General features: G+C 46.1%; 1 protein-coding gene across 3 annotated transcripts in view; it reads right to left on the bottom strand.

Annotated features, from left to right (window-relative positions):
- Positions 1-15,736, bottom strand: part of TBC1D23 (TBC1 domain family member 23) — a 53,242-nt gene extending 37,506 nt beyond the window's left edge. For 2 of the 3 annotated variants that reach the window (XR_012800403.1, XM_075594078.1), the window contains exon 1: positions 15,564-15,736. Coding sequence is in view for 2 of the 3 variants with exons in the window: in XM_075594078.1 (XP_075450193.1) it covers positions 15,564-15,652 (89 nt within the window). In the remaining variant the exon portion in view is untranslated. The remainder of the gene's footprint in view (positions 1-15,563) is intronic. The other variant, XM_075594079.1, reaches the window with a different exon arrangement.
- Between the last annotated feature and the right edge of the window lie 7,992 nt (positions 15,737-23,728).

The raw sequence follows: 23,728 nt of genomic DNA, 5'->3' as shown, positions 1-23,728 counted from the left end.
CCGAGTGCTGAATTGTCTTCACATGTAGCGGAAATTCGGAGCATTTTATTGATATTTTAAGGAACTGGTCCACTAGTTCTCCTCAAGGAAAAATAATTCCTCCATTCCCAGAAGGCTCGAAACATCATGGGGATCAAGTGTATGCTCTGCATGTGCAATATTCATTGTGTTATTCTACTAGAAAATACGTATACACAGATATCTTCAATAAATCTAATATGATTTGTCAAGGTGGACACACACACACACACACACACACACACACACACACACACACACACACACACACACACACACACACACACACACACACACACACACACACACACACACACACACACACACACACACACATCTGTTCCTTGGGCAACACCTTATCAGCACCAAAAAATAGGCTGTAAGCTCTACAGGGAAGGACTCGCATCTAAAAAATATAATGTACATACACTAAAGCGCTGAGGCAAATACATTTCCCCCCTCTGAAAACATTTATAGGACGGCATCTCCTCAGGTAGTAAACACATTCACACAAAATATACCAGTGAAGAGCAGCTTCAAACATGTTTTCTTTGGTTTACAGAACGACAGGCAGAAATGAGATAAAGGCTGACACACGACCATTGGGATTGTGAAATCTGGATAGATTTAGAACTGGGGTTGAGCAATAACAAAAAGTATTCCCACGATACTACGTGTAGGAAAGCATCATGAGATTTCAGATGAAATGTGTTCAGTAGAAAGCATACACGAGAACACTGAACCCATAGAACCAGCAGAAGACAGCAACAACAATTCATTTGAAAGCGTTTGTTTATTATAAAACGTATTAAAACTACCTTTCAAATTATTATTTTTTTACATTTGAAATTTACAGCAAATATAAATATCACTTATGAGCACATTCACGTCTCGGACAGTTCCGCATGCCTGCCTTTCCCCATAGTCACTGAGCATAGTGTTTCTGGTGCAGCCAGGGATTCTGGGTAATGACAAGCAAATGAGAACTCTGTGTTGAACTATTTGCTTCTTATCCATTTTAAGATGGCTCCCTCTAAGCTTGTGCCTGCGGATTACAAATGTACGTTTTTAAATAAAATAATTTTTTACAATAAAATCAAAAAACTCCCTCACTACCCCTAAGATTGCAGATAAGAAAATAACGTAAAAGCAGTCCAAGCGCCATTTAAAAAAAAAAAGTTTGAAGCAGGAGGTCTCCGGAGCTTAGTCGTGTTGATTTCAGCTCCAGGGACCCCCTGCTTCCCGAAATAAATACCTAGGAAGGGGGTGTCGGTAGCCACTTTGTCTGGGCTAGTTGGAGTTATTGAAATGGCAGCTTAAACGGCTAGCATCCTGCGGGCCAACAGGAAGCGGTGACGTCATTCCTTGCGGCTTCTTATTGGCCCGCGTGACTGTGACAGTAAAACTGCAAAGAGATGCAGGCACCCCTTTCTCAGGCATCTCAGGAAGCAGGGGGTTCCCGGTCTCTCTTTTTTTAATTTTTATTTATACTCTTGGACTGCTGCTTTAGCGGGGAATGTGGTAAACACGGCACAAAGCCATTCTCAAGGTCATGGAGTACTGCTAACTTCAGGGAAGACGGTAAGGAGGGCTGCCACTATCCAGTGTACACTGGCACCTCTGTCTTCTTTACAGCGGCTGTGTCAAACTGCGTCTCACTAGCGGTCCCTAAAACATCAATGGCTGACAGATCCCACTACAATAATTTTTTTAAAAAAATAAAGTAAATATCGACTGTCTTATTATTGTGATATTACTACCATAATCTGTGTATTGGCCAACTATTTAGAGATATATAGGAGTGTAAAAGAAATAATCCTACATAAGCTTTTCACTCCCTAAATGAAAATAAGTGAAATGTAGAAGAGTTCGACCTTTGACTAATCAAAGTGCTTCCTCAATCCTCAGATTATCTAACCACACACTCAATGCTAATCATCTCCTGTTTGCCACGTCACGATGGACATTGAGCGTATTAGTCTGTTAAAATCAATACAGGAGTCCATCACGAACAGCACCCGTGAGCACGTGACTTGTACAGTATGTGTGACAAGGGTTAATACACACAGCTATCTAGCCAACTCACATTTCTCCACAGAGTCCCTCAAATAACTAATATCTCCCCTCAATCCGTATGGGGGGGGAAAGGGGAGTGGGGGGGGGGAAAGGGGAGTGGGGGGGGGGGGGAAAGGGGAGTCGGGGGGGGGAAAGGGGAGTGGGGGGGGGAAGGGGAGTGGGGGGGGAAGGGGAGTGGGGGGGGGAAGGGGAGTGGGGGGGGGGAAAGGGGAGTGGGGGGGGGGAAAGGGGAGTGGGGGGGAAAGGGGAGTGGGGGGGGGGAAAGGGGAGTGGGGGGGGGAAAGGGGAGTGGGGGGGGGAAAGGGGAGTGGGGGGGGGAAAGGGGAGTGGGGGGGGAAAGGGGAGTGGGGGGGGAAAGGGGAGTGGGGGGGGAAGGGGAGTGGGGGGGGGGAAAGGGGAGTGGGGGGGGGGGGGGGAAAGGGGAGTGGGGGGGGGGGAAAGGGGAGTGGGGGGGGGGAAAGGGGAGTGGGGGGGGGGGTGGAGAGCAGTGGGCATATGTATTGTCATAATTTATGTATGTGCATGCCCGCCCCCCCTCCGTGCGTCCGTCCCCCTGCTGGTTCGGCTGGTTCCCCGTGACTCCCCCCCCCCGTTCCCTGTGACTCGCGGCTCGCCCCCCCCCCCCCCGTTCCCCGTGACTCGCGCTCCCCCCCCTGGCGCCCGCTTGGTCCCCCGATGTGCCGTCCGGCTGAGTGAGGCGTGCAGGCGACGGCAGGAAGCGCCCTGTGTGGGCCTGAGGCGCGAGGCTGCGCGGAGAGTTACTGGCGCCATAAGCTGAGGCGGGACGCGCAGTGACTTACCTGAGCGGGAGCTAGCGCCGGGGAGGTAAGGGAGCGGCTGGGGTAGGAGGGCCGCGCTTCCCGTCCGGAGCCAGTGCAGGGCGGCGCACGTGATGGGGAGGGGGGGGGGGCGGACAGAGGGGGGTGTGCGTGTGTGTGTGTGTGTGTGTGTGTAGCTGATGTGTGTGTGTGTGTAGAGCTGCTGTGTTGTGTGTGTGTGTGTGGCCCGTCACTCCGCCTCAGGCCAATGAGAGGTGTGCGGGGGCGGGCGGGCGTCCCAAGGGACCAATGAGATTTCCCCTAGGGACACCGTACAGCCAGGCATACAGTGCTTTCACTAATATAGTATAAGATATAAGATATATATATTTATATATTAATTAAACAAGAACAGATGGCACTCACAAAAAGATAGGTGCTTATCCCATAGGTATTGAATAGGTAACAGAGTTCCTTACCAGGCAGACCAGGAGATCCAGGACCACGCAGCAAGAAAAGAGACAGCACTCATGGTAAAGTCCAAAATAATACTCATGAGCACTCCCTTGAGAAAGGTCCTGTTAGGACCGAAACGTCGGTTGATTGTGCCTTTTAAATACATCCTTTTGGACTTTACCATGAGTGCTGTCTCTTTTCTTGCTGCGTGGTCCTGGATCTCCTGGTCTGCCTGGTAAGGAACTCTGACACATACATACTTTTTTTTTTAAAGATGCTTGGATTGCCTCTTTAAAATTGCTGCAACCACGACAAATATAGTTCCAGGCTTCTATTTACTAGGGAAAATATGTACTTATTGTAGCAAAATGTGTCTGAAAATGCAGTTACTGTCTTCAAAAACCGTGCAAAGTTCTATTAGAGCCCAACTAAGTACTTATTAAATCTAAAATGTAATATACAAAAGCAGGACAGCGCTTAGTTACACAAAAGAATGTTACGAGAAACATACAGTACAATATATACAATTTAATAAAATATCAGACGGGGGGGGGGGGGGGCAGGTAAAGAGAACATATACGTTACCAACGCACAACATCGGTTCCTTATCAAAAAGGATAATAGAGTCTTACCCCAGAGTCTCATTTACAAGGACTATTGAAATAAGACTGTATATATTCCTAATTCATTGGAGCACCCAATTTCGCATATGTATACGACCTTCTATGTCTTGTAAAATGCAAAAGACAATATTAATATATACAAGGGTGATCCAAGCCCAAAGGCCACCAAACAAACTAAGTCTACAAGGCAATACATATCTGAGTAAGTTACCTTAGTGATAATTAACTTCTGTAATGTGTTAATTACATGTTATTTGAAAACCTGGTCTACTGATGTGAGATTGGGCCACCATGGTGCAGATCAGGAGCTATAGCAATTAAGGGTGTGTTCAGAGTTCTACTCTCAGGGGAGAAATAGAAGAGATTTGTAGTCCCGTCACTAGAAGACATTGAATGGATAACTACTCTGCATAGTTAGGAATGATGGTCCGTACTTAGTCTCAAATACTGTGCTTGTCTATCTGATTCACTGGGCTGCAAAGCCTATCACTAGTATTTCTCAATGACAAATAATTCCTGGAATACCTGAGGGCGTGAAACACATCACGCATGTCCTGTGTATTCTCTGCAAGTGTAATATATAAAACACACATACATTTTTAGTGAAGAGTCACCGGTAAACGTCACTGGGATTCAAAACTGTAATCTCACTTCAAAAAAGGCAGTGCTGCGTCCTTATGACCTTGGGCAACACCACACACACACACACACACACACACACACACCTCTACCTCTACCTCTACCTCTACACAGCGGACAGATTGTGTCTGCAGGACGTGGGAGACTGTAGACCAGGGCTGCACAACATACGGCCCGCGGGCCGCATGCGGCCCCCCTGGCCTCTCTGTGTGGCCCGCGGTGACTCCGGCCGGGCGCCAGTTAATTAATTAAATATATTCAAAAAAAATTTTTTTTAAAGTTTAAAAAAATGGCGGCAATTCATCCCCCTTCCCTCCTCCAATCTCCTCCCCCCTCCCCTCCTCCACCGCCCCCCCCCCTCCCCGGGTTTTGCAGTGCGTGGGGGCAGAAGCAGCATGAGGAGGATGCAGGATGCCGGGGAGGTCAGAGCATGCCGTGGGCGGGGCTTAGTACCGGGGAGAGAGGATGTGCTGATCTAAAAGAGGTAGAGGTGTGTGTGTGTGTGTGTGTGTGTGTGTGTGTGTGTGTGTGTGTGTGTGTGTGTGTGTGTGTGTGTGTGTGTGTGTGTGTGTGTGTGTGTGTGTGTGTCCACCTTGACAAATCATATTAGATTTATTGAAGATATCTGTGTATACGTATTTTCTAGTAGAATAATACAATGAATATTGCACATGCAGAGCATACACTTGATCCCCATGATGTTTCGATCCTTCTGGGAATGGAGGAATTATTTTTCCTTGAGGAGAACTAGTGGACCAGTTCCTTAAAATATCAATAAAATGCTCCGAATTTCCGCTACATGTGAAGACAATGCTGCTGACATGTGAGGGGGGTTGGGCTGCTGACATGTGAGGGGGGTGGGCTGCTGACATGTGAGGGGGGGTGGGCTGCTGACATGTGAGGGGGGGTGGGCTGCTGACATGTGAGGGGGTGGGCTGCTGACATGTGAGGGGGGTGGGCTGCTGACATGTGAGGGGGGTGGGCTGCTGACATGTGAGGGGGGTGGGCTGCTGACATGTGAGGGGGTGGGCTGCTGACATGTGAGGGGGGGTGGGCTGCTGACATGTGAGGGGGGGGGCTGCTGACATGTGAGGGGGGGGGCTGCTGGCATGTGAGGGGTGGGTGGGCTGCTGGCATGTGAGGGGGGGGCTGCTGACATGTGAGGTGCAGGGGTGGGGAAGTGATGTGAGGTGCAGGGGGGGTATGATGTGAGTTGCAGGGGGGGAGAGAGTGTCATATTGAGGAGAGGGGGAAAGAGTGTCATATTGAGAGGAGGGGGAGAGAGTGTCATTTAGGGGAGGGGGAGAGTGTTATATTGAAGAGAGGGAGAGAGAGAGTGTCATATTGAGGAGAGAGAGTGTCATATTGAGAGGAGGGGGAGAGAGTGTTATATTGAGGGGAGGGGGAGAGTGTCATATTGAGGGGAGGGGGAGAGTGTGTCATATTGAGGGGAGGGGGACAGTGTCATATTGAGAGGAGGGGGAGAGAGTGTCATATTGAGGGGAGGGAGAGAGAGAGAGAGGGTGTCATATTGAGGGGAGGGAGAGAGAGTGTGTCATATTGAGGGGAGGGGGACAGTGTCATATTGAGAGGAGGGGGAGAGAGTGTCATATTGAGGGGAGGGAGAGAGAGAGAGAGAGAGAGAGAGAGGGTGTCATATTGAGGGGAGGGAGAGAGAGGGTGTCATATTGAGGGGAGGGAGAGAGAGTGTCATTGAGGGGAGGGCGAGAGAGTGTCATATTGAGGGGAGGGAGAGAGAGTGTCATATTGAGGGGAGGGAGAGTGTCATATTGAGGGGAGGGGGAGAGTGTGTCATATTGAGGGGAGGGGGAGAGAGTGTCATATTGAGGGGAGGGGGAGAGCGTGTCATTTAGGGGAGGGGGAGTGTGTCATATTGAGGGGAGGGAGAGAGTGTCATATTGAGGGGAGGGAGAGAGTGTCATATTGAGGGGAGGGAGAGAGAGAGAGTGTGTCATATTGAGGGGAGGGAGAGTGTCATATTGAGGGGAGGGAGAGAGAGTGTCATATTGAGGGGAGGGGGAGAGAGTGCCATATTGAGGGGAGGGGGAGAGTGTGTCATATTGAGGGGAGGGGGAGAGAGTCATATTGAGAGGAGGGGGAGAGGGTGTGATTTAGGGGAGGGGGAGAGTGTCATATTGAGGGGAGGGGGAGAGAGTGTCATATTGAGGGGAGGGGGAGAGAGTGTCATATTGAGTGGAGGGGGAGAGAGTGTCATATTGAGGGGAGGGGGAGAGTGTGTCATATTGAGGGGAGGGGGAGAGTGTCATTGAGAGGAGGGGGAGAGGGTGTGATTTAGGGGAGTGGGAGAGAGTGTTATATTGAGGGAAGAGAGACATGGGGGGGATGCTGACATGGGATGCTGACTTGGGGGGGGGCTGCTGACATGGAATGGGCTGGGGGGATGTGGAGGGGGTATTGTGTTTTTGATGTGGAGGGTGGTATTGTGTGGGTGAGGGGGAGAGATGGCGGTATGAGAGATAGATGGGGAGTATCATAAAGGTTGATAGTGAGGGGTTCTGGGGGAGATGAGGATGATGATGATGGAGAGGTGCTGGAGGAGAGATGATGATGATGATGATGATGATGATGATGATGATGATGATGATGATGATGATGATGATGATGATGATGATGATGATGATGATGATGATGATGATGATGATGATGATGATGATGATGATGATGATGATGATGATGATGATGATGATGATGATGATGATGATGATGATGATGATGATGATGATGATGATGATGATGATGATGATGATGATGATGATGATGATGATGATGATGATGATGATGATGATGATTTAACCCGTGCGGCCCAAATTTTTTTTCCTTGGAGCAGTTCAGCCCTTCTCACTTTACGAGTTGGGCAGGCCTGCTGTAGACCATGTCAGCAGTGAAGAAGTTAATAACAAAGAGTTACCTATAACCGTGATGTAGAAAAGATAGATTTCCAGAGAGACCGCTCTATTCACAGTTCTAATGCCAATGGTCTTTTAAATATCCCATTACTAATTAAGTTGGGTAACAACACAAAAAGAAAAAGAAATGCACATGATGCAGCAGAACTTTTTCTTTCTGAACAATTCCTAAATATACTGTACAGGTTTCATTGGAGGGTTTTCTTTTTGCTTGGGGCGCTGATTCCAAGACAACTTTAATTTTATATATATTAAATTATAATAAACAAATTATATATATATAAAAATTTTAAAGGTTCACTAGAAAAGATACAAAGAAAACAGCTGCGACAGTGAGAGGTTCAAGAGAGTGCAGACAGTAACTAAACAAAAAAGGGAACGCTCTGAAAGCCTGGATTACTGCTGTAAACATAGGCTTGTGCATGAACAAATCAATAACCTTATCATATTTCCCTCTTAATATTACCAAACAGCCAAGTGGATTTACTGGATGTCACCTGCTTATGAGGCTACAGCTGCACCAACAATAATAATAGCATGTTCTTGTATAGCGCTGCTAGTTTTACATAGCACTTTACAGAGACATTTTGTCTGGCACAGGTCCCTGCCCGTAGAGTTTACAATCTATGTTTTTGGTGCCTGAGGCAGAGGGAGATAAAGTGACTTGCCCAAGGTCACAAGGAGCCGACACCAGGAATTGAACCAGATTCCCCTGCTTAAAACTCAGTGCCAGTCAGTGCCTTTAGGCCCGGGCCATAGAGGGGTGGGGAGAGCGGAGGCGCGCTAACGCTGAGGCTCGCCTGCTTCAGTCAGCGCGATTGCATGGACTTGCAGGCGAGCCAGCGTGCGCGAAGGGAGCCGGGGGGGAGGTGGTTGGAGGCGGGGCAGTGACGTCGCTGGGCCAATCGCCCGCGACGCACTGACGTCAATGTCACGGCGCCGATGTCACGGCGCCATGACGTTGACGCTGCTTAAGGCTGATTGGATGTTTTCAGCCGACAGCGCGATGAAAAACAGCTTGGCGCTCGGCTGAAAACTTTAAAGCCTGAGCACGCCTGCGGACGCTCGCGTGAGCCCCCTCTCAAGGCAGCCTCATTGAGGATGCAGGGACTCAGCGCTGAGCGTCCGCACGCCTCAGCGCTGCTTGTCCATCTATGGACGCAGCCTTACTCACTAAGACACTCCTCCCAAAGAGATTTTTATTACGATGTAGCCCATTACTCATACTTCCTACTGTATCAATTACACCAAAACAGCTCAAGTGGCACAGAAACTGACAGAAAGGGAAGCGGCCTATTTCTGGTGAAATCCTTCTGTCCATACCGCAGAAATCTGTGCACAACAAATGCACTTCCCTTTATTTAATTCCAAAAGAATTTACAGGTTGACTTTAGTTTCTCTGTGATCACATAATTCAGTGATATTTCACCAGAATGGGACATTTGACCGCGACCAAAACGCCGCTGGCGTTCCGCCACCGGGACACTTTGCCTTAATGTCCACTCCGGCGCCCAACCCAGCAAGCCAAGCCAGGTCTTCCGCTTCAACAACGGCATGTCCCGTCAATTGCATGTTTAAATGTCCCGTGCGGGACCACTACACAGGCCGCTCCGACGCACCGTCTTTAAAATGTCCCACAAGACCTGTAAAGATGGCGTGTCGGAGCGGCCTGCCTAGGCAGTGCAGCGGTCCCACGCGGGACATTTAAACATGGAGATGGCGGAGCAGGCGGTCGGGACATGCAATTGTCGGAGCGGCAGACCTGGCTTGTCTGGTCGGGTGAGCTGAGGACAGGCACGGGAGTGAACATCGCGGCGAAATGTCCAGTGGTGAAGTGTTCCGGCGGCGGAGCACCGGCAGCGTTTTGGTCGCAGCCAAACATCCTACACACATATTGCACAGCATCACTGCAAGTTTCCTATGTGTCTAATGTACACTGTGGCGACATTTATCAAATTCTCTAGGTCGTACAAATTAGAGCAGAACAAGTACAAACACACACTATACTTATCAAATTAATCTCGTAGAAAACAATGGATGTTTTTAATTTGTTACATGGTGCAATTTTTCTGCAGCTGTGACACTTTGCTAAAGAGACCCCAATATCGAGTTTGGGATTGCAACAATTGTTTTGACTGGAGCCATCAAACTGTACAGATACAATCCCCCTTTTATTGCTGCAGGGAATTGAAGTGTGTGAAATACTCAGAATTCACGTGTGCCACACCTGTTGTGCTGGGCAGACTACCTGTCACAATACAAAAGCAAAAATAAAAGCAACAGAGAAGAGAGCGGTGAGAAACGGCAAGTGTTTACAAGACCTTTGAACAGAATCACTATACTGTAAAGGATAAGGGTGTATGAAATCTACATCAACAGGCCACTAAACCGCCACTTAATCTGGGGATTTAATTTCTGAAATTAGTTTAGCCTCAACATCCAACCACACGCGTGACAGCCCTAAATATTCTCCCTAGCGAAGCAAGTTAAGCCAGCCAAGACGCACAGCCAGGAAAGATTTCTGTGGCGACAACTCTCGGGTTCATACCCTTGTAATGATTCACTTCTTCAAAGTGGATAAAATTAGGCCAAACATTGTGTGATTGCGGATTATATTAGCGCAGTCACAGTGACATACTGGAGTCTATTTATTGCTTTTGTTTTTAACCTTAATTGTTTTGGTCAGGCACTTCCAACTTCCGGACCTCAAATTGTATTCAACAAACAGGGTTGGAGTCTGTACATTTCTAAACTACACTGCACTTTTTTTTAATCAGTTAGTGGTCATAGTGACTTTAATTAAGTTGTGGTTCTAAGATCTAAATTTCTTAACCTTTGTGGCAAAGCATTTTTCACTTAATTTAAAAAGATACAGTATAGGCAACATTTATGCTGTAAAAATAGGATGGAGGAGAGGACTTCTGAACTAATATATCCTGAACCGGTGCGGGTCCCAGATATCAGATTACCACAGATGAGCTTTCCCCTACCCGTTCAGGCAAGAGAAAAAAATACGGAGCACACAGGATTGCTTCTTTAACAGCTTATTTATGCTGTACTCTGTTTGGGATAGAAAGACTCCATCAAAATGTGCAGGGTAATTTCAATCCACAGGAAAAATATAGATCTAGTGAAACATTGTACCATCACATTTCAACCAGTGATAAGAAGTTACAACCTAGTTTAATGTCCGAGGCACATGGAAATAGACAAATGTACAGAAACAGGTTCTCAGGTCTCAAGTCAGATTCTCCCATCTCTTACGTTCTAAGTGATTGCAGTAGACAAAGTTTTTCAGGTTTGGTAGAGACTCAACTATTTATTTTGTTAGTTCAAGAAATATCATTTGCTTCTGTTCTTAGAAGCAGTAGTAGTGCGAAAGAACACTTATGAGCACATTCACATCTCAGACTGGTCCACCAACCAGCTTTATACACCAAGTGCTTCTATTGCAGCCAGGGATTCTGGGTAATGACACGCAAATAAGCACTCACAACATGTCACTTTTCACTTCTATCCACTTTAACATGTATCCCTCCAAGCTTGTACTCGTCATATTACACAACTTTTACAGCACGGCCTGGGTTAAAGTTGTGCGTAGATGGTAAACCTACTCAGACCGCTTTCCAACCTTACGGGTCTAATTAGCGTGAGGATGGTTACTGGCCTTACACATTACAGCTGGTCATGCCTACAAAGCAGGTGCACAAGTAATTCAGGGCGAGTAAACAAAGTGACAAAACCTTTCAAGTACAGAAATGATGAGGTAGTATGATTGGTTCTAAAGAAACATTAAGTATTTAAGAGTGCTTCAATTTTCTTTATTTTATCATCAAAGATGACAATTTGTTAAACACCTTTGTGTAATGACCGTGTTTTAGGGTACAATCACACTTAAAGTTACTTAATTGTATCTTGTGAAAAGGAATACGTTTTGCATTTCTAAAAGGAACACTGGATTCTAGCATCACCTGTATACTGTATGGTTAACGGTTTGATAGGTGTTGGCTTTATCGTTATTTCGGCAACAAAAGAGCAGAGAAAATCTAACCATTTACATTTGGCTTTGAGGCCTGCAAAGTCTTATCGGCGAAAGTCATTAAATAAAGTTTGCAAAAACCTGACCAAAAAATATTGTTTGCCATGGAAGTGTTAAAAGGTCACAAAACATTATTTGAAAATACTTGTTGGACTTGAATTATTTTATTTATTTTATTAGGTGTCAATCCACTCCATTTAAAATCAGCTATCCCCCATGTCCAATTATTTGAACCCACCATCTTTTTTTTTTTTTTTTTTTAACAGAATGGGAGTAAGGGGGCCACAGTGCAGAAACGTGGCTATTTTAAGCTCTGGAGACCACCTAGTTCCCAAAGATGCTTGATGGTAAAAGTAGCGTGTTCTCCTCTCCTCCAAGGGAACAAAAATGGGAGTTTAGGTCTCCTGCGCCATGCGGACCAATGGGAAGCCGCCACATCCTCCCCGCGTAACACAAGGGTTTTAAATATCAGGCTCTACATTTGCTGAGAAAAAGAAAAAAAGTTTGCAGTGCACTACCATCCGTCAATGAAGGAGAGGTGACACGTGTAGGTGGTACTCACAGACCTTCATGTCTTCTTTTTTGTTTCCATCCATGCAACTAATAAACTACCGGTAGTTTTTATTGGAGTTCACCTCTCCTTCATTTATGGGTGGTAGTGCACTGCAAACTTGTTTATTTTTCTTGCTACTACTGTACCACTACGGATCTTGTACACCTGATCAAAGAACTTCCCTTTGGACATCCTGAACGGACAGCAACAACCCTGGATGTACACGAGTTGATTGCTTCAGGATATACTCTCCTGGACTGTTCTGGGTTCAAGGCTTTGTTAGTCTGCTATTTGTTATGGATTATACTATGGAAGAGGTTTGTTGTGCCATTATATCTGGATTGCCTCATATGGTAGTAAAACACAACACTGTATTAGTTCGTTCCAGTAAAGCGCTATTCTTCAGATAGAAGCCTGGATTACCCACATAAGGCCTCGTCCATGTTGCCTGCTTGCTTGCTTGCTGGCTGATGCGCGCTCCCGCTCAGCACTGAGCCCCTACAGTCGCAATTAGAGCGGCTGTAGTAGGGGCTCACCTGCGCTTCCGTGCGCTTGCGGAAGCGCAGGTCTTAGGGGAATTTAAAATCCCCCCGCTTGCTGGCGAGACAGGCCGGTCACGTGAGCGGTTCGTCCAATCAGGCGAACCAGCTCCGTGACGTCACTGGCCCGCCCCCGGCCAGTGACGCGCCCGCCCCCTGACGGCCTGCTGAGAGCGCGTGCGGTAAGCAACCGCAAGGCCAGGGAAAGCACCCGCTTTCCCTGAGCCTCAGCGCGCCAGCGGTAAGCGTGTCCGAGGCCTAACTGCATCACTGATATAAGGGACTCCAAAGATCGTTTATAAATCAACAACAGTTATTTTAGTTTTTTTCCCCTATGTCCTCTTACCTCTGAGAACCATTTTTTTTCCTATGGACTCTATACATCTACATTTACTGATAAATATCTTTGGAGCCGGGGTGACCCTGGAGCTGAAATTAACACAGTTCAGCTTTGGGGACCCCTGCTTCCCATCCTGATACAAAAAGGGGGACCAGGCGGACCCTGCTGTTTAACCTATCACAATGCCACCGTCCTTAGATCATTTGTGCCCTAGCAGGTCCTGCCCCTTTAAACAGACCCCACTGGTTCCCTGTGTGTTTACGTATTGGAAAGTACATCTCCATTGTCTGATAATAAAGGGATAGCCTCCTTTATAACATAGGAAAACATGGCCCCAGGAAAAAGCCTGTACTTTCATTACCAGAGACATGTACACCCATCAGAAGAACTTTTTTTTGCCAGGACACCCTTTGTTTTATACGCTGCCTGATTTGTAGACTCACTCTTTCCAGGGGTGTATTTGAGAATAGCCTTTTGTTCTCTGAACACTCATGAGATTATTATCCCCTATTCTGCCAGGGGCTAGCAGGGCATAAAGGCCTCTGACAGGAAGGGGGTAATTAGAGTCAGAAGGCATTGCTGACTAAACTACAAGTCTGTAAAGATACACTTGGCATTACGATTGTAATAAATGTAATCAATCAGGTTTATTATTACACCAGTCTAGATTTATGCAAAGATGGCTCACAGTTAATAAGTCATTTGATTACATGAGTACTTTAGGACCTCTGTAAAACTTTATAAGTGGCAGAGTCACAAATGTCTACCAAAGGTTATGAGATGTAAAAAAAAATAATTATAATTTGAAATGTATGAACATACCTAAATAAAATGATATCTAAAATATATATATAGCTATAGATACAGGTATACATTACATATATTGGTGGCACCCTTACAAACATTCTAAAGACAGAAAAGTTAGCGACTGCATTTTTATTACATTCCATTACGTATTTTTAGAAACACTGGTGTGTGTCTGTTTTTTCTTCTTCTTGTGTTATAAACTCAAAGGCAGCTCTTTTTGCATTGTCTATACATAGAACTTGCAAATATTGTGTGTCGCTATATAACCCATGCATACATTGCACAAAAACAAGCTAAAGCGTTAACCCTATGAGGAATATGATATTTATATAGAATGTTATAAGTGGCATCTTTAGTTCTTGAGTGCAGAATGTTCTCTACTAAAACTGATCACAACATGAGTTTTGTTACACAGATCCATATAAACATGCAGAGCAAGTGACATTAGAATAGGATAACCAGACTAAAGAAAAAGATTAAAAACACAATGTAAATGTACCTGTAATAAATGTAAATACTCATAACTATATATGGAGACAGAGAGAGGGGGAGGAATAAGGAAGTGGCTGAAAATACAATATGTACACCAGCATCAATTCTTGAAAACTTGTTTTTTTCTTGCTATTCCAATATTAATATTCTAATAATAAAATAAACATTACATGTATCATTCCATCGTGTGGAAGCACCTGATACTCGTGGGTGTCCGATTCTTTTGTTAGTATAAAGCACCACATCACTCCAAATAATCCCCATATGTAACAGAGCTGTCTTCTTTGTGTACGGTAAGGAACCAGATTTCTGTGTCTACCATGCCTATGCTGGTAATAGATGTGTCTCTGGGAGATTTAACTCTCTCATGCCCATGATGGGAGAGCACCTCTGTCCCAGTTTTGTGTGTGACTGAGAAGACCTCATACTTGTAACTTCTCTGCATAAGACCACATATTTCTTAAAGGATTGATTCACTTGATCTTCCCCCGCTTTCCAAAAAAGAAGAGGATGTGCACAGACTAGGGTTGCTCTAACCAAACATAACTGCCCCCGCTTCCCCTGCAGTAGGGTGCCCCCGCTTCCCCTGCAGTAGGGTGCCCCCGCTTCCCCTGCAGTAGGGTGCCCCCGCTTCCCCTGCAGTAGGGTGCCCCCGCTTCCCCTGCAGTAGGGTGCCCCCGCTTCCCCTGCAGTAGGGTGCCCCGCTTCCCCTGCAGTAGGGTGCCCCCGCTTCCCCTGCAGTAGGGTGCCCCCGCTTCCCCTGCAGTAGGGTGCCCCCGCTTCCCCTGAAGTAGGGTGCCCCCGCTTCCCCTGAAGTAGGGTGCCCCCGCTTCCCCTGCAGCAGGTTCTTCTGAAGGGGCATGGGGAACTTCATACCTCTGCCGGCTGACTAAACACATCTGTTTTTGTTACCTCCACATGTTCACTCTGGATCCTGGTCTTCCAGCATAAGGTGCAGGATCAGCCCTCATCTGATCTAACACACCTGCCTTATCTCCCAATTCTTTGCTGGCCCCTGGGGGGTGGGGGGGGTGGGGGGGCGGTAAGTTTATCTGCTGGGGTCAAGCTGCTGCTATGAATGGGTGTCTGGTCTGGTGTACCTGGGGTGTGGTGTATCTGTGCAGCCGCCCATACCCCCCCCTCTTGAGACAGGGGCCCATATCCCCCTCTTGAGACAGGGGCCCATATCCCCCTCTTGAGACAGGGGCCCATATCCCCCTCTTGAGACAGGGACCCATCTCCCCCCACCACCCTGGCCTCCCCCTCCCATCTCACCAGGTGTCCGGTTCCTCCTCTCCGAGGTCCGAGGGAGAGCGCGGCGGGGAAGGGGAAGACAGGTAGAGGGCTTCCTCTGCCTCAGCCATGTTACTGTGTTGACGTTCCACGTCACTCAGTCGTAAAGCAGCGAGGAGGACCAGAGCATCTGCCGGGTGTCGTAAAGAGGGTTACGTCAGGACAACACCCACTTGTCAGTGATCGAGGAGGGGAGGAGGAGCTGAGAGTGACAGAGGAGGAGAGGAGGGGAGGAGCTGAGAGTGACAGAGGAGGAGAGGAGGAGCTGAGAGTGACAGAGGAGGAGAGGAGGAGCTGAGAGTGACTGAGGAGGAGAGGAGAGGAGGAGCTGAGAGTGTGCTCTCTCTCTCCCCCCCAGCACCACTACTCATTTTATGTGCAAGTCCACAGTACCACAGCATCTTAATTAAAGGTCCACAGTACCACAGCATCTTAATTAAAGGTCCACAGTACCACAGCATCTTAATTAAAGGTCCACAGTACCACAGCATCTTAATTAAAGGTCCACAGTACCACAATATCTTAATTAAAGGTCCACAGTACCACTACTTTTTTTTTTTATCTATTGTCAACAGTGTCACTGCTGTTTTGTTCCACATTTACTGTCAGATAAATTAATGTTATAGCAAGCCCCTCTCTCCCTGCTTACTAAACCCAAATATTGTATAAATGTTTCTAAAATATGGTCCGAATAAAAATTTTCCCCAATATTTAATAAAGTCTGAATTTATGTCCAGTACAGCAACGCTCATTTTTAAGCCACTTTGAAATAATGACATTTTTCTTTGTTTAGGATCTTGGCATATTTTTCCCTACAACTACAACACGGTGCAGTATATTGAGACTGACAGTAGCACATTAACACTTGTATGAGTGTCATATTCTTACTGCATGTCTGGTTTACAATTTACATTGAGGGGCGGCTCTTGTCCATAGCCATAGCGAGCGCAGCAGCAGCTAGCGGGGACCAAGCCTAGGCTAAGGCCCCGCTCCCTCAGTCAGTGCGCCCGCACTACAGACAGGCGGCGCGCTGACAGGCACAGACCGCCATATGCGGTCTGTAGGGAGCAGGGAGCCAGAGCGGGAGGGGGGCGGGAGTGGGAGGGGGGCGTGGTTTGAGCGGAGGGACCCGCTACTCCCCCCCTCCCTCCACGGGCTCGGTGTCGGTCTCCCGGGCTGCAGGAGGGAGCTGCTGTGGGCTGCTGGAAGGTAAGCAGCTCCCGCTCCCTCCCCCTTCCCCCACAAATACCCTCCTCACACACGCTGATACACACACACAAACACACACACACACCACCCCCTACCTTGTGTAGGAAGCTGTCTGACAGCTCCCGCTCCCGCCGCTGATAGGCTCATCAGCGCACCACGTGACGCGTCACCGCTCGGGATCACAATTTTCTTGCATCCCCTGGCGGCTGACGCGTCACAGCGCGTAGTGAGCCGTGCAGCGAGGGGGGACTGGGACCGGCTCAGAAGGATTCCCCTGCTGGTGGGGAACGCTCACGCGGCCGCCCGCGCCGCTGGGCGCAGCGGGTCCCAGCCCTTAGGGTCAGCAAGAGACGACATTTGTGGACAGAGGTAAGATATGGACAGTAGAGTAGGATGGTGAACACAGTAAACAAAATAAAGGGAATACAATAAAAAAATATATATATATATATATATATAAAAAGGAAGAAATAGCAGAAAAAGTGTACAGGAAAGACTGGATGGAGGTACGATTGAGTGAATGTGAGAAAGCAAAACAGAATAAAAGGAGGAGAGGGAAAGAGAGTGTATGGAAGAATGAAAGATATTAGGAAAAATACATTTATAAATATAGAATAAGAAACAAAGATGTCCAGAGCAACATCCAATGTGACAAGAATACACAGTCAAATACAGTACCAATATAGCTCTTGAAAAAGGGTCATTTAGTTAAGGATTTTAATCAGCTAGTGTTCGGACCTGCGATATTATGGTCATGCCTTGAAAGTGGCTCTCGGGCTTATATGCTTTGGTCAAAGGATTAACTAAATTGCCCTTTTTCAAGAGATATATAGGTATTTCACTGTGTATTTTTGTCACATTGGATGTTGCTCTGGACTTCTATGTTCTTGTTTTTTACAATTAGCCACGCCCAGTAGCACGCCTTTTGGCACTTCTATACATTATATATATATATATATATATATATATAGTGTTCGACAAACCTATACATTTGCTCGCCCCGGGCGAGTGGATTTAACATCGTGGCGAGCTCCTATTGGCCCAAGCAGCACACAAGTGGTACTAGGTGGCGAGTAGATTTTTTTGTTCGGCGAGTAGATTTTTTGGTGGTTTGTCGACCACTGTATATATATATATATATATATATATATATATATATATATATATATATATATATATATATATAGTGTAGTAATTTTGGGGGGTTTCTGAGAGCTTGCTGGGTATCTGTGTTTTTAAATATAGAATGGATATGTGAAAATAAGTAAAATAGATTAATATATGAATAAAAAGGTGAAATTGTTCTTTAAGTCAATTTTAAAAGTTATATCTATCTACTGTATGTATCTATAGATAGAATACTTACCCATATACCATACATAGACTAAAAAGACATATGTAATTATAGGAAGTAAAATATAGATATAGAAAGAGTATAAATACATTTATATGTATAGCTAGAAGAATATGAATAAACACAGATTAAGTACAAAGATATATAGATAGAAAGAAATAACGGCATTGGTACACCACCTGACATAAATGTTGGGTTCCAGTGTATGGCTGCCGGTAAGTGCAGTCCTGCCCCTGTGCACAGAGGCCTCCGCCATCTCCTGGATATATCCTCCCCCACCCCCTGCACCGCATCTCCCCCTCCCTGGAGAGAGGTCACGTTATGCATCCTGGGGCGCCATTTTAGTAATCTCAGTGGTGATAGACAGAAGATGAAATCCCTCCCATGGATGCATAGAGCAACCGCTCTGCAGATAGGAGGGCGACACACAGACTGCTGTCTCTCCCTCTACCCTGCATCGAGACCTCGCTCACACCCCGTCCGCACAGAGGCCGAGCACATGTAGAGAAAGAGTATTAAGACATTTATATAGATAGAGGAATAATATATGTGACAGTAGAGGCAAGCAACAATGAGTCCAGCCAGCTTGATGCCCTTGACTGTCAAGTTGGCTACCCAAAGCAAGGGTTAACTGAGCCATCTCAGAGTGTCAAACAGGACTCTACCTTGGCCATAGTATGTTAAGTGATGTCATTATGTATCGTTTCTATGTAAATGCACTTGTCTGTGTGACTCATTGTGTGAGGGGCACACAATGAGTTAGGGGGCTGGCGTTTGTGTAGGCCAAGTGGAGTACTATAGGAGGTGGGGTGGGACACCTGCTTGCTGGGAGAGTACTTATTCCAAAGCTGGAGAATTGTCCTCCACCCCACTCACTCCTGATTGGTCAGCACCTGGTCTTCCATGTTTCAGATGGAGGCCGGAAAATTATGTAACCCTCCCTGCCCGGCTTCTAGGGAGATTACATCGGTGTGTTATATATGTTATGTCTCTGGTTTTAAATATATATATTGCCATGCTCAGTAGCACTCCTCTGACACTCATATGCTTATATATATGTTGTGGGTATTTTGGGGGTATTTTGGGGGTTTAATAGGAGCTTGTTAGGTGTCCAGTATGTTTTACAATTCTTGTCCAGCTAGTCATGGCTGTTTGGAGGTTGGCAACCTCCTACTTAATTTAAGCTCACCCCCTCCCACATTTAAATGGTTATGGGCTCACTCCATAGCATCTTCCACTCAGGGGAACTTGCCTGCTTGCAGTTTGGCTGTGACATCTCTAATACAGAGTGCTTTTCCTGGTAATGTACAGGTTAATAAAAGCTTCAGTCACACTTAGAACTTTGCTACTAATATTGACAGATTTACTATAAATCATTCTTCCTGTTATTACACAGGTTATTAAGAATTTATATTAGCGTTAGGGACCCCTGACATGTGGTCTGCCGTGCCGTTGGCTCAGGGGCTTACAACAATTTTGGCCAAAAATGTCAAACTAAAAGACCATTTACTTATTAGATATCTATACATATATATTTAGGCACTGTACCGTGTATGAGTCTCACTAGATGTGCTAAAAACTGAGCTTTGTCTGTGTTTTATGTTATGTCTCTGGTTTTAAATATATATGGCTACTCTGCATGGTTTACCTTGACTCAGGGTGCTGGATTCAGGTGGCTGGGCGATGAGGTAGCAAGGTTCTGAAATAATGGGCGGCAGGAACTTTTGCCATACAACAGTCTTTTATTCAGGTTCCCAGGCACGGTGGTCACACATCACACTTCAAACAACTTGGTATGGTTTCTTTCTTTCTTTATTGTTATCGATGCTTTATGTGCTTCCATGAATGTCCACTCTTAACACTTAGAGAGTTATATCTCTTAGCTGATTAACTGTTCTAAAACCTGGGCCCCCTTCTATTTCTGTTTGGGATACCCCTCTGTATTATCCCGGTAATGCTAGTCCCATTGGGAATCCTAGAGGGTCATATACATGTGACCCCAATAGCTTTTGTCGGTGCAGGAACTACCACTTCCCTGCACCTGGAGAGAACTGTTAATGCAGATCCACGGTTAGATATGATATGCCGACACCCAGTTAGTCCTCATTACTGAGGCCCTCTGTAGCATACCGTTTTCATACTTTGTATCATATTGGACTCCCTTAATCTTCTTCTGGGATCCTAATTTAACCAGGGTACTGTCCCTAGCTACAACATAATAAAGTAGAGGGGCGCCTGGTCTATATTATTGTATTATGAACATCCCTATCTCTCCTCCTCAAGGCTCCTCTCCTCTTGTCCTCCTGGAACCTACCTTCTCAAACTTTACCCTCCCCTTATATACTCTCTGTGATATCATAATTCCATGACAACCCAGGGTGGAGCCTGGTACACACTAACCATACTAGTAACCCTTTAGAGGGTGGGTTATAAAAACTGAAGCCGCTCACAGATTCTCAGTTCTTCTTGGGTAGTCTCGGTGTCTAGAGACAGGGCCGGCCGGGAATTTGGCAGGGCTCGGTGCCAGGGTAGAGTGTGGGGCCTCTTACCTTCTCGACCATGTCCTCCTGCTCCTCATCTCCAGTTACGTTGCGTTGTTGTAACGTCACGGCAACACAAGAAGATGCCAGAGATGAGGAGCAAGAGGAGATACCGGAGCTTACAGAGGCCCCGTGCTCTCCCCCAGCAATCGGGTTGAATGTTGTGTGAAAGAGCGCAGGACCTCTGTAAGTGCGGGGCTCGGTGCAACTGCACAGATGGCTCTGCCATCAAGCTGGTCAAGTCTAGAAACTACTTAGTGATGAAACTGTGGACCCTGGTGCACTTACTCCTTGTTATTGGAGTACAGACGGATCAAGACTGAGACAACAAGGGTAAGCTAGCTTCGGCAGTGCCCACCACCCAGCGAGCTAGAAATCCCCTCTACCACGAGTTTGTGGTGAGTTATTGCCTTATCTTTGTATTGTGTGGCTCCCTGTTGGCTCCGGCCAGAATAAACTATCGTTTATTTAACTCTCTCATTCTGCCTAGTGTTTGCGATCCCTGGTAAAAGTCTGGTCTACCGCGACAATATATATTTAAATAGAGTAAAGAGACCTTTAAATACATATAGTGAGAAACAAACACATAAAGTAGGAATTACATGAGTAACAGATAAAGGAAAAAAATGAAATATAAGATAATTAATAAATAGTTAGATAGAAATTGAGTTATAGTTACTGTCACGGGAGACCAGTACTTTTAACACCTTTATACTTTCTGGGATCAATTCACTAGGCAGGACAACATTGTTAAATAAATTGGGTTTATTCGGGCAAGCCCGCAAACATACAAAAAATGCACAAAACAAGGGAATACATATCAACTGGGGGTCTGGGGGGAGACACTAACCTCAACTAGGTGCAGGGTGCCCACTTCAGGAAGGCTTACCCAGTCTGCTCCACGCCCAAGAACACACGGTACTCTTTTCGGGAGAGCAACCGCACTCTCCCGCGCTGGTTTCAGCTCCGTCCAATTCTCGCAACTTGGACTGAGAACTTGGATGCGAGAACTTGCTCCCAGCGCCTATCCTCTGCTTGGCCAGGCTGCTGTGGCACCTCTGCCGAGCACCCGCTGGTCGCGTCACTGGACTAAGCCTGGAGCAAGTAACATTGTTCCTCAGAACTTGTCATCAGCTAGGCAAGGCTTCTCTGGCACCTTAATGCCTAGTGCTTTGCTATTGCGAGCAAAGCACCTTTGAAAAGCCCGTCAGTGCTTCACTGGACCAAGTCCCAAGATTGTCTGTAAGTCTGAGAGACTTCTCTGATCGGGCAGTGCCCTTACATAGACCTCAGTGTCCAATGTCTAACATGGAACAGGGACTGCCGACCAACCAGCGCATGGATCGTAGTGCAACCACCACTCACAGACAGGGGGCTGGGCTGGTTGCACTTGTCAGATCAGGAGGTGTACTGAGGGGCTCAGGTAGCTGGTTGCCATGGGAACGTGACGTCAAATGATGCCGCAGGTCACATGACGTGACGTCACACAATCCCGCGATGTCATTTGACGCTGAGGTAAGGGAGGGGGGGTGCGAGAACGGAGGAGAGCAGGCAAGGGGGCGCAGCAAGAAAAGTTTACGCACCCCTGCATATTACCCAGTTCTTTGTATTGATTGAAAACCCGACATATATGTCAGCAGCAATGTGGTGACATCTAGTGGTTTCAACTAATATTACATTAGAAGTAATAATATTAGGTCAGCTGCGTTTCTACCTAGCACATCTGTAAAAACACCCTTTCTCCCCCCTCTAAATATCATATCAATGTTTCAATAGACTGTCACACTGAGAATTGGTAGGGGACTTATTTTCTATTTGTCACATTTTGCTGACAGTATCTAGTTTATTAAAATATGAAAACCTAATGTCTACATCTGCATCGTCCCAAAGGCAGACGCCTTAAAGGGCTCCCCGAGAGCTGCTCCCCTCTGCATAGAACCAGCGTGCTAAGGGTTAATATCTGCGTTTTGCTTATTGCTATGTGTTTAATCAACCCTGCCTCTTGGAATGTTAATGACCCAGGAGGACAAAGGACATTGAAACCACAGCTGCATTCAATCTGAACCCCTTCAGTCCACATCTGCGTCGCCCCAAAGGCGGATGCCTGAAAGGGTTCTCCAAGAGCTCCTCCCTTCTTCACAGAACCAGCATGTTAAGGGTTAATATGTGCGTATAAGGATTTCCCAACATGGCCGCTGATAAAAAATAAAAAAATCCGGAAAAGACGAATCTCCCTGTTTGAGACGGATTTGCGGAAATCTGCGAACCAAAGCAACTGGCCGATCCGGTTAGGGTCAGGCTGAAGAACGTATTTTATGTATGCTGCAGTGTAGTCGGTTAAATAAGGCTGAACAAATCCCTATATAATCCGTCTGCCGGTTAAATAAACCTAAACATAGTGGCTTGCAAACCAGGCCCGCCGGGTATATAGCCTATACATTAAAAATATGAATAAACGCCAGCACTTTATGTACATAGATACAAAATAATTCTCTTCTCTGCTACTTGCATTAGTAATGTATTACATATGGTCATGATTTCATTTAAATGGCAGGTGAATAAAACGTGTATGTACATCCTTTTAAAGTACGATTCTCACTTCGTTTTTGTTTTCTGTATTTTAAAAAAAAGTGTTGAAAATATATAAGTATTAAAAAAAAAGTCTACATGTTCCCTATTAAATCCAGGTGGCAAAGCACAGACTAGCTGTCTCAGAGAAGTCAGTCACCAAGGCCCGAATCTATAAACCAAAAAATGTCATTTTAATTGAAAAGTACTGATTTTATCAGTAAAACCCTTTGAAGTTTCCATAGGGGGGGGGGGGGAATCAGGAAGAAACAACAGGACTCGCTGACCCTCTCCTCACTACCCGGATAACTGAGAGCCATGGTTTTATAGATGCAACTTGTACAAATAACTCATGCAGGACGAGTATTTTATTTTTTTTCTCTGTATCAATAAAGTTTCATGTAAAAAAAAAAGTGATGCCAGCCAATCACTGCTTTTCTGGGGGCGTGGTTTAGTGTCAGTTCGAGGCTTGGTTA

Source organism: Ascaphus truei, chromosome 3, assembly GCF_040206685.1.
Source record: "Ascaphus truei isolate aAscTru1 chromosome 3, aAscTru1.hap1, whole genome shotgun sequence".
Classification (NCBI taxonomy): domain Eukaryota; kingdom Metazoa; phylum Chordata; class Amphibia; order Anura; family Ascaphidae; genus Ascaphus; species Ascaphus truei.
This window is presented reverse-complemented; position numbering and strand designations above follow the sequence as displayed.